At 33.1% G+C, this 10,473-nt stretch overlaps 1 protein-coding gene across 2 annotated transcripts in view; it reads right to left on the bottom strand.

Moving 5' to 3' along the window:
• Positions 1 to 2,186: 2,186 nt before the first annotated feature.
• BMPR2 (bone morphogenetic protein receptor type 2) overlaps positions 2,187 to 10,473 on the bottom strand; it is a 206,647-nt gene continuing 198,360 nt past the window's right edge. The window contains exon 13 of one of the 2 annotated variants that reach the window (XM_027591463.2): positions 2,187 to 9,655. In XM_027591463.2, coding sequence (XP_027447264.1) covers positions 9,408 to 9,655 — 248 coding nt within the window. In that variant the 3' untranslated portion in view covers positions 2,187 to 9,407. Of the gene's footprint in view, positions 9,659 to 10,473 lie in introns of both variants that reach the window. The other variant, XM_027591462.2, reaches the window with a different exon arrangement.

Genomic DNA, 10,473 nt, shown 5'->3' with positions numbered 1-10,473 from the left:
CAGGCGCCCCAAATTTCTTTAAACTATTCTGTCAAGGTCTTTCCTTGCTAACAAAATTTGGTTTCCTCATTGTCTATGACAGCAAGTCAAGACACCTGGGTCTGGTTTTCAAAAGATATTTGAATCTACTTCTGCTTTATTTCCAGGCCCTATTCTCCCTTATCTCTGGTCACTTCAAATACTCTGTCTTCACTTTCCCTGTTGAAATCCCACCTGTTCTTTCAAGACTCTGCTCAATAATCATTTCCTCATTAAAGTTTTCTTTGGCTCTTTAAACACATATTGAGCATATAGTTTACCACTAATTTGGGCACTTACATGTCATCTTGTTTGGATGTAACTATTTCTTCTGTAGTCCTTTTCTCCTCCATAAGGTCGTTTAAGTTCCTGGGGGGGGGGGGGCAGGAATAATACCATACTTTTTGGATCTTTCAGTACAGTAATAGTGATTCAATTTCAAAAAAAATGAATAATCATACATTCTAACAATAAAATGAAAGCTGCCCAAATATAGAATTTAATTTGAAAAACACTAGAAAATAAGGGGAAAATTCATTATTAGAATTAGAAAGAAAGATTAATCACTAGCTTAAGTTAGTCATTTGCAGAGGATGTAAACTAGGAAGATGGATCAGATAGGTGTAGGTGTAAATGAAAATAATTTTACTTGTGAAAAGTTCTTATTAAAAGACTAAATACGTGGGCGCCTGGGTGGCTCAGTCGGTTAAGCGACTGCCTTCGGCTCAGGTCATGATCCTGGAGTCCCGGGATCGAGTCCCGCATCGGGCTCCCTGCTCAGCGGGGAGTCTGCTTCTCCCTCTGACCCTCTTCCCTCTCGTGCTGTCTCCCATTCTCTCTCTCTCAAATAAATAAATAAAATCTTTAAAAAAAAAAAAAGACTAAATATGTCATTATTATATACTTTTCCCAGGCCATGATATTTTCTCTAAGGACATTTAATCATCCTGAATATTACATAGTGGGTTCTCTAGAGAATTGCAACAGTAGTCCATAACATTATATTGTTAAGGTTGGGCATGCAAATCAAAAGGGAAAAAGTACCCCAAATCTATTATCCCTAAAATATTATTTAAGGTGACAACAGAGCCTATGAGAGTAGGCCATGCTTCTCCGAAAGCAAAAATTCCCTTGGCATCTACTTAAGGCAGGTCTAACACTTTTCCTTCTATTGTTTGTAATATTTTAATTTTTTATTTAAGTAATCTCTACATGAGGCTCAAACTCACCAACTCAAGACCAAGGGTCACATGCTTTACCAACTGAGCCAGCCAGGCACCCCAGGCTAGCACTCTTTTAAAACATGGCTGTCCTATGGATTGATACAGGATCCTGTTCCAGGACATTTAGCTAATACACTGAATTCATCCAGAGTCAAAAATAATATGGGATGCCTGGGTGGCTCAGTCAGTTAAGTGTCTGCCTTCAGCTTGGGTCATGATCCCAGGGTCCTGGGATCGAGTCCCTCATTGGGTTCTTTGCTCAGTGGGGAGCCTGCTTCTCCCTCTGCCTGCCGCTCGCCCTACTTGTGCTCCTGCTGACAAATAAAGTCTTCAAAAAAAAATATGTTGCCTTCACAAACTCATATTGCATTTTAACAAGGACTTCTAAATACACAAAGATCTAACTTAAAAGATTATTTGATGATATTAAGTACAAACACAATTTTAGGCTAATAGGAGATAGTCGTTTTGGTACCTGCTAGATTTTCAGTAACTGCAAATTGCTTCATGTATGTTCCTGGCTATTCTTTTTACCACTGGGCCATTTTCACTTTTATTTTTGAATTTTCTTGCCATAACCAGAGATTTAAAACTGTTAGTTCAAAGCAAAATGGAAAATACATTGAATCTCATTTTACCAGTTCTGTGGCTTTGGACAAGACATTTAACTTCCCTTAGCCACAGTTTTTTTATTTTTAAAATGGGGACAATATGTATTTTAGTATTGCTATGAGAATTATCAACATATGTAGAATAACTACCACAATGCCTGGTATACAGAAAGTGTGCAACTATTATTCTAATGTTAGTTGATTTTTTAAAAATGTATCATACTGAGTAATGAGTATATTAAAACATTTACTCTTCTGGTGCAAAATATCTAAAATATCACACTAACAGTCATAATTTCTGGTGACCTAATAAAATCAAAAGATACAATTACTGTTGTTATTAATATGATCTTTAATAAATGGAATAATGCACCATTTTACAGCAAGCCTTTTTTAAACCTAAAGAACTGTCTTAAAATCTTCTCCAATGTCTCTGTAGCAATACAATCTTTTTATTTAGGTTTATATATATCAAAGCATTTACTTACAATTATTCATAAAAAACTCTTTAGTGGCTTAATGTCAGCTTTCATAGTGGCATCCATAGATAATACAAAAGAAAAGTGATTTGCTTTATTTCATACTCACACTGATCCATCAAACACAACTTACACAGCATAGCAAGGTCTCAGACGGCTTTTACAAAAGCAAAATAATTGAAAGTAATTATTCATAAATTCATATGATATTCTATCTGTAATGTAAGAGCAAAACACACCAACAAAAGATACCCGTTAACAAGAAAGAGGGTTCTGAGGAATTGCCAATATTTTTTAGCCTTTCTTATTCCAGAAAAGCATCCTCAGAAATGAATACTCTGTAGCTTATGTTTCTCCTGTCCATTCAGAAAAAGCATGGCAGCTACACATCTCCATGTTTCAGCTACTACAATACCCTAAGAGTTAGTGTACTTTACAATTATCCACTTATCTTCATTTGAAAAATTATCAACAGAAAATTAAGGATGATTCCAGCTTATACAAACACTTACACAATATAATTTCCATGGAAACATGACAAGGCATACAAAAACTTTAAATAAATAAATGTGACGAGAAAAAGAAAAGCCACAGAAGCCAAGCAATTCAATTTTATCCAGATCCTATCTTTGAATTGCATCTTTTAGTAATTTAGTTTTCTTATTATTAAGCTCCTTTAAAAATATGTTTCCCTATCATACTTAAGAGGTTTGGTAATAAGGTGGAGAGCCTGAGACAAGAGACAGGTTACAAATAAATTCACTGCTAGGATTTTAAGTATACAGCCTATCAATTTGGAGCTTGGACTTGTCTGATTGAAGGAAAAATTCTATTTGGATCTGACAAGGTGATAAATAACTTACCAGAAGTTACCTTCTCAAAACCATCCAAACTATTACTAAAGCTATAAACTCATTATTTCACTTTTAGAAGAGTTTTTTTTAATGTTAAATTACCTCAAGAAAATTTTATCTCAGAGGAACAACTTTACTAAGTTCTCCCATTAAAAAACAAAGCAAAATGAAATGATTTGTCCCATCATGTATAACCATTTACCCAAAGAAGAGAAATGGTTTTAAGACGGTGCTTCAACTCTAAGGCCTAAATAGGCTGCAACATGTAGCCAATTAGTTGAGTCATTTCCCTCTATTCAGTAATTATAGAACTGGGCAAGTTTTTATGATTAATGAAATCTGATGTTATGTCTATGTAAATTAAGTCAAATCATAAGATGAAACATTAAATGAACTGTATGTGCAACAAACACTTTAAATATTCAACTGGACTAATTGCTTGTTTGCTACCAATTAAAGTTTCTCATGTGCAAAGGGATGAAAAGGGCCCTGAGTTTTTAAGTAATATTATGTCTATAGAGTGAGTCTAAAACATGAAGATGTTTCTGAAATCTAAAAGTACAAATAAAATGGAAAAAACCTACGTGTTGCCTTTTGAAACATTTTTAAAAAGTTGTAGTTTAAAATACAGTAATTTTTTTAAAAATTCAATCATAAACTGGATGCCCTAGTGATGTGATTTATTTCTAAAGATTTCTTCTCTCTTACCCAAATTTTAGAATCTGGGTTGCAAATTAAGTTTAAAAAAATGAATGTCACCACAATTAATAGTAACACTATGAACATCACATAATAACGGAATTGGAATTTTCAAGATATGATAGATTTATTTGGGGCATAATTCTAATACACAGCATTAAATCTTCTGAATTATTTACTTTCAAATGTATCAGCCATGAGATAAAATCCTAAATTTTCTTTATATGCACAAACACTCAACTTTAACCAGCCACTTAAAAGTTAAATGAAAGTTGTTACAGTCCAGTCTATGTTGCAAAATAATAAGTATTTCAAAAGTGGTCTGCAAAAATGTTCATAGATAATACCTGATTATTGTAAGGTTTGTTTTTGAAAGTTAATCTTGCATTTTGTGTTTAATATTTGATACAAAGAAATATGTAAAATGTTGTGGCTCAATCATAATGCTAAGCTTGCTGCAATATAGGTTAAAAAAATTTTAATGGCAAAATTATGTACAATTCTGTGTGCATGGCTTTTTAGTTATAACTAATGAGAATATAAAATTGTAAAACTCCACAATTTAATAGGAAATGTTAGATAATACAAAACTTAATTAAGTGCTGATTTTCTGACAATCTGATGGTTGGATCCATTGTCAAATGGTAACGTCTTCATTCTCAATTCTGTCCTACTGAACTATTACTTAACTAGAGTAATGAATTTGAATATAATGTAAAATATAATTTCAGGTGTTCTTAAGTATAAAGTTATTAAAATAGGGCTGAGAAGGAAATGCTAAGGGAACCACAGCAATTTTGTCTGAAGAACTGAGACTCAGAGGTTAATTGAGAAGCCGGAAGCATAATGAAAAATAACAATACTGGAGAAGATAGCCAACTGCTCTCCCTTTTTACTGCTGGAGGAGACAAATGCACATAAAATGAAACAGGAGGGAAGCAGAATAGACATGAAGAAAATTTTCCTGACGCAGAAGATTGCAAGTCAGACAACCAAAGGATAGAGTAAGTCAGACACAAACTAAAAGGCGGTTGAAGGAAAGTAATGAGTAGGTGCACGAGAGCACCCTGAGATTTCCTCTTTTCTTCTATGTTAGTTAATCTGAGAAGCTATAGAAAAGCCTTCTTTTGATAATAACATTTGTGTAACTAGCTCAAACAGTGATTTGCCAGATTTACTAAATCAAGGAGTATATATAAGAGTGGATCATGCAAGGTAGTTTTGGCTAACATTTGCATAGTTCAGAATCTATAAGTTAAAATGCAATTTTATCACCGAGGAGCGAACTGACAGCAAAAGGTATATTTACAAACATCTCAGTCTGAAAGAAACTTCGGGGGTGTATGTGGGAGTGTTACACAATTTCTGGAATAACAGGTCTAGATAATCAACTAACATGTGTGTACAATTTCTAGTAAGTTAGCTTGGAAGATAAAGTAATATATAAAGCAATCTGTGAATAGTTATGCAATAACCTGCACATAACTGGTAGTAAGTTCAACATAAATTTATAAAAGGTTGTATAGGAATACAATGTAATCTCAAGTTCTAGAAGCTAACTACCTCCAATGAAATATTCATTTCCATAAATATTAAAAAAAGAAACAAAAAACTTATTGAAGTATTCTTCCATTTTAAATGACTTTGAGGATGGAAAGTTCAGTAAATAGCTGCAGCCTCCAGGTATTCCATTTGGCTTTAGATGCCAAACTTGAAAATATTTTAAATAAAAACACTTGCCAAATTTTGTGACAATTCCCACTGAAACACATACTTACTTGAATGTTCCTACCTTCCTTTAGTTATTTTCACATTCAGAACCAATGTACATTTTCTGCAATAAGTGGGTACATGTAAGAAGCTATTGAAACTGCTTTATAAAAAAAGATATTATCTTTGTATCCTTCCTATGTCCTCCTCAATTAGTTTTCTGGATTAGTAAAACTTTCTCTAAGTCACTACAAGCAGAAATTTTCAAGATGGAGTCAAAGGATTGATGAGACTTTAAGTCCATGTTAAATTAATTCTTCAAGTCAAGCATGGAATCAATTTAGGGAAAAGTCTTTGTTCCCACAAGCCACCTTCACTTTTCCCTTAAAATTTACTTTATCTTTAGTTCTACAGTGCAAGAATATTAGGAGTGAAGTGAAATAATTTTAGGATTCATGATAGCAGATGTGGGATTGAATTTTATCTTGAATTAGTAATTATTTCTCCAAGCAACAGCCAGCATAGACATTTCTACATGTCATTAAGGTATCTGCTTTGGCTTATATACAAGCCACAGTTGTGCTGGAGTATAATGACTGAATTTCTTGCAAAATGTCAGTGTATTACACATCCTGTCATACAGTGCATAGGTAGTGTGGTGTGGATGAAAGAGATGTGGAGAGGCAAACCCAGGTTAAAATCCAGCTTTCTCTATTACTAGGATGTGGAACTTGGGCAAATGGCTTAGCTTCTCTTTGCTTCAATCTCCTCAATCTGTAAAGTGGGAATATTAACTAAGATCCTTAAATAGTTCCTATGAGGATTAAAAGATTGGGTATGTATATCCCAGCATTCAGTATATAACAAATTGTCAATTAGTATTATTTAATTCCTGTGCCTTTTCATAACATTTTACACTGATACTGGTTTCTTTTGCCCAAATTAGGAATTTAAAAAGGGGGAACACTGTTAGGAATTATAATTAAGTCATTTTTGTCTAAACCTAATTCAAACCAAGTTATTTCAATGACTCAGTTCTGACATACAATTAAGATAGCTCAGGGAATTAATACTAGAATTTGATTACCTATTATGATGCTTTTAAGGTTGTAAAATTAGCAAAGTGAATTTTAATTTTTTTTCATTAAATGGCCTTTATTCGAAGGATCCAAATGCTTTTCTACTACATGCAAAATATTGTGATAGCAGTTAAATATTAGCTTTAAAAAACATTATTAGATGAATAAAGTTAGCAAGTATTTTAAGTAATTTCGCTTGCTTGTATATTACAGATTCTAAATCAGTCTGGTGTCCAATTTAATTTAAAATTTATTAAAATGATCTACACTTTTTACTCTTCCTATTTTTTAAGGGTCTACTAAAAAAAACTAGGGAAAGAAAATTATTTGTTTTAAACATGTTTGCATGAAATGGGAAACTTAAAAGGATTCTCTTTTATTTTGATATATTAATTCTTGAAAGCATTTTATTAAACATAAAAAAAAAAAAGATGCTGGAAAAATTACAACCAACTAGCCTAAACACAAAGTGAAGTAGAATGTAAGATAACTCTGTCAGGAAAAGATCAGTTAGATCTCAAAAATGGTCATTTATCCTCAATTGGAGAAGGAATATAATTTATTTGATTCAAAGATATCCTACACGTTTGAAAATAATGAAATGCAGTTGAAAGACATTTAAAGGCAAGAGAAGTAAGTGAAAATTTGGTGGGAAAGATATAAATAATTTGTTATATAGATAGAAGAATAATTATGCCAGAAGACTGAAAAATGTTAAGGATCTGAATCAAGAGAAGGGCCAATAAAACAAAAAAAGGTGGAAATCCTGGGCACTAGAAAAATAATCTTAATTCTAAAAATTCAAAACTGTGTTCAGCCATCCATCAGAATAAATGTGAAGTGTTGTAACATCTAACTCATAGGGTTATAGCAGATGACAAAAAAAAGGAAGGTTTATATAGTAAATTATAAATATTTTGGACAGCAAATTGGGAAATTTATGTTATTTTTAGCTAAATGATGAAGATAGAGGAATATGAGTGAGAAAATATTGTTCAGGAGATAAAAACCTAAAAGTAAGAATATAGGCATTTGTGTTTTTCTCTTAGCTTTTTATCCCAGAGAAATCTTAGAACTTAGTTAAATAACATCTATTAAGTACTCTGAGAATCTGGAAAAATTAAGTGAGATCATCACTGTTTGCAAACTGATAGAAAATAATTTGTGCTTATAAAAAAAGTCCCTTATTTGACATAAAGTGCTTTATTTAAAAAAACATGCTGAGGTTGCTGTTTAGAGATAACTATCAGTAAGGAAAGAAGCAAAGGAAGCTTTTTAAAAAAACAATATGACTTGAAGGATACATAACATGTTATCACTAAAAGATATATTCTAATATAATGTAAATAATAAATGCTGCTCACATATCAAAGATCATATGAAAAGCTGGCAAAAAGAGAAATTATGAAAATAGGATTAGTGAAGAAACAGTTTTGAAAAAAGAGAGGTAAGCCTCAGTCTGCTCAAAAATGATAGGTTTGGCAGCAATCTTTCCTTCCACAGGGATTTGGCATGCCAAATGAATGATTTTTCCACACAGTGTTTTAGGTCATGGGAAGAGGACTCATTTTCAGATAAATTCACCAGGCGTTGCTTGGGAAGAGAATAAAAAGTTACTACTGGTTCAAAACCATGAACCGATTTTGAAGTTACTTTAAATAGGAAATGTAATTTTATGAGTCAAAGATGGCCTATTCAGAGAATGAAGGCTATAACACTATATAGTCTTAACCATCTACCTACTTAAAAATTCCATATAAGTATAGCTCTCTAAGTTTTCTGATAAAAATGTGCTTTTTAAATAAATGAATATGGAACATGAACATACATATAAAAATAAAATAAAATGAAGAAAGGCTAATTATTTGACTTCGTCTACTTTGTTCTATGCTCTCTTATGAACGTCCAAAAACCAGAACCAAATACTTTTATTAAAATGCCTGGAAAGAAACATTTAGGACTTGGAAGGTTAAAAGAAATAGCATTTCAAATTAGGTTTTGGTAGTTCCTTCTTTAGAGCCCTTTGAGACAATGTTTCTGCATTCTCCATAAGGAGAGAGAAAGCAAGAAATCAGGTAGCTGCTTTCTCTTGTGCAAAAATCACTGCCACAGAACTGACCTGCCAAAAGTATGGGGGTTGGGGCAGAAAAATGTACTTATTATGGAAGAATGTGTGCTCTGTTAGGAAGAGAGCTTACAAGAAAGCTTATTTGTGGACTATAGACTATTGCACGTTCAAACAAAACACAAGAGAAAAGAATGTCCAACAGATAATATGTTCAGGAACAGTTCAACATATAAACTAGCTTGTGCCCAGAAATAAAACATGGATACCAGACACTGCTGCAGTCAAACCTGTCTTAATTTGCTTCTGTTTTAATGACCTTTAGAAACTGGTCCAAACTGATTATCAGCAATACATTGTTTTTGCTTTTTTTCTTAAAAAAATATTTTGAGACCACTTCTGATACACACACATAAAATTCTGTGGTCATAACAGACAAATATAACTTTAATGAGACTAAACAAAAGTGCAAAACTTAAAAAAAACAAAATTAAAAAATAATGGAAGCATAAGCTAAATTTTTCTGCATAGCTGAAATCTATTTAAAGCAAGTCCTGTTGCAGGGGTGGGAAAGGGTACTGACAGGAAGATAAAGCAGTTTTTTTTAAATGTCTTCTGCACATTTAAATGATGCAAAAAATAATTTCACTCCATAGGCTTGAAAATATTTCACAGACAGTTCATTCCTATATCTTTAGAGACCATGGTTGTGGCAGTGCCTCCTTCTGCAAGGTAAACTGCGGTGCTGGATTTGGAATGAACTGCCCTGTCACTGCCATTGTTGTTGACCTCACAGTCCAGTGGTTCAGTGGAGATGACCCAGGTGGAGGGGCGCCACCGCTTAAGAGAATAGGGAGTTTTCACACGTTTCTTAATCTTTTCACCAGATCCTGATTTGCCATCTTGTGTTGACTCACCTACTGGAAATAAAAGGACAGAAATAAACTATATATAAAGAAACTATTAAACAGTAAGAAATTAGGTCTGTAACTCAAGAACAGATCAAACTAATATCTGCAGGAGGTATTAACAGACATTACTTGAATTCATAATGCCAGACAATTATTTTCTAGGCAAAACTTAACCAACTTATTTTGAGACTCTTTAAGCACAACTGTTTTCATAACTGTTGGCTTATTCTATTGGGCAAGCAAAAACAAAGGAGAAAATTAAAAGTTCTCAGCTGTATTCTCAAATCCTTTGGTTGTTGGTAGTGATCCTAACTTGGCAAAATGCATTTAATCAATCTACTTAATTTTCAAAGCAGATCAAATTTTAAAGGCACCTGGCATATAATATTTTCAGAAGAATGACATAAACACTACAGTATAAGTTTTCTAGTAATTTCCCCTTCCCACACCTGACTAGACATTTTATTGCTATGGAGCCCTGCTATAGGGTGTATTAACTGGTCTATAATACAAGCCACTCAAACAAGGGGATAGATTCTACTGATTTTTTTTTAAAGTAAGCTCCCAACATGGGGCTCGAACTCAAGACGCCAAGATCAAGTTGCATACTCCACTGACTGAGCCAGCCAAGGGCCCCTCTACTGATTAATTTTTGAGAGCTGAATCCCTTCAGGCCATTTTGTAGTCCTTGACAACAACCATAAAACATGACTACTTTTTTTTCCATAAAGTGCTGTCAGTCTAAAAGAGAAATCATTTTGTATAATGATGACTGTTAAAGATTTTGGTGGGCTCTCCTGTCTTGTGTTACAATCCCTTTAGAA

Source organism: Zalophus californianus, chromosome 3, assembly GCF_009762305.2.
Source record: "Zalophus californianus isolate mZalCal1 chromosome 3, mZalCal1.pri.v2, whole genome shotgun sequence".
NCBI classification, from domain to species: domain Eukaryota; kingdom Metazoa; phylum Chordata; class Mammalia; order Carnivora; family Otariidae; genus Zalophus; species Zalophus californianus.
Note: the sequence above shows the minus strand (reverse complement) of the source record. Positions and strands in the feature narration are given on the sequence as shown.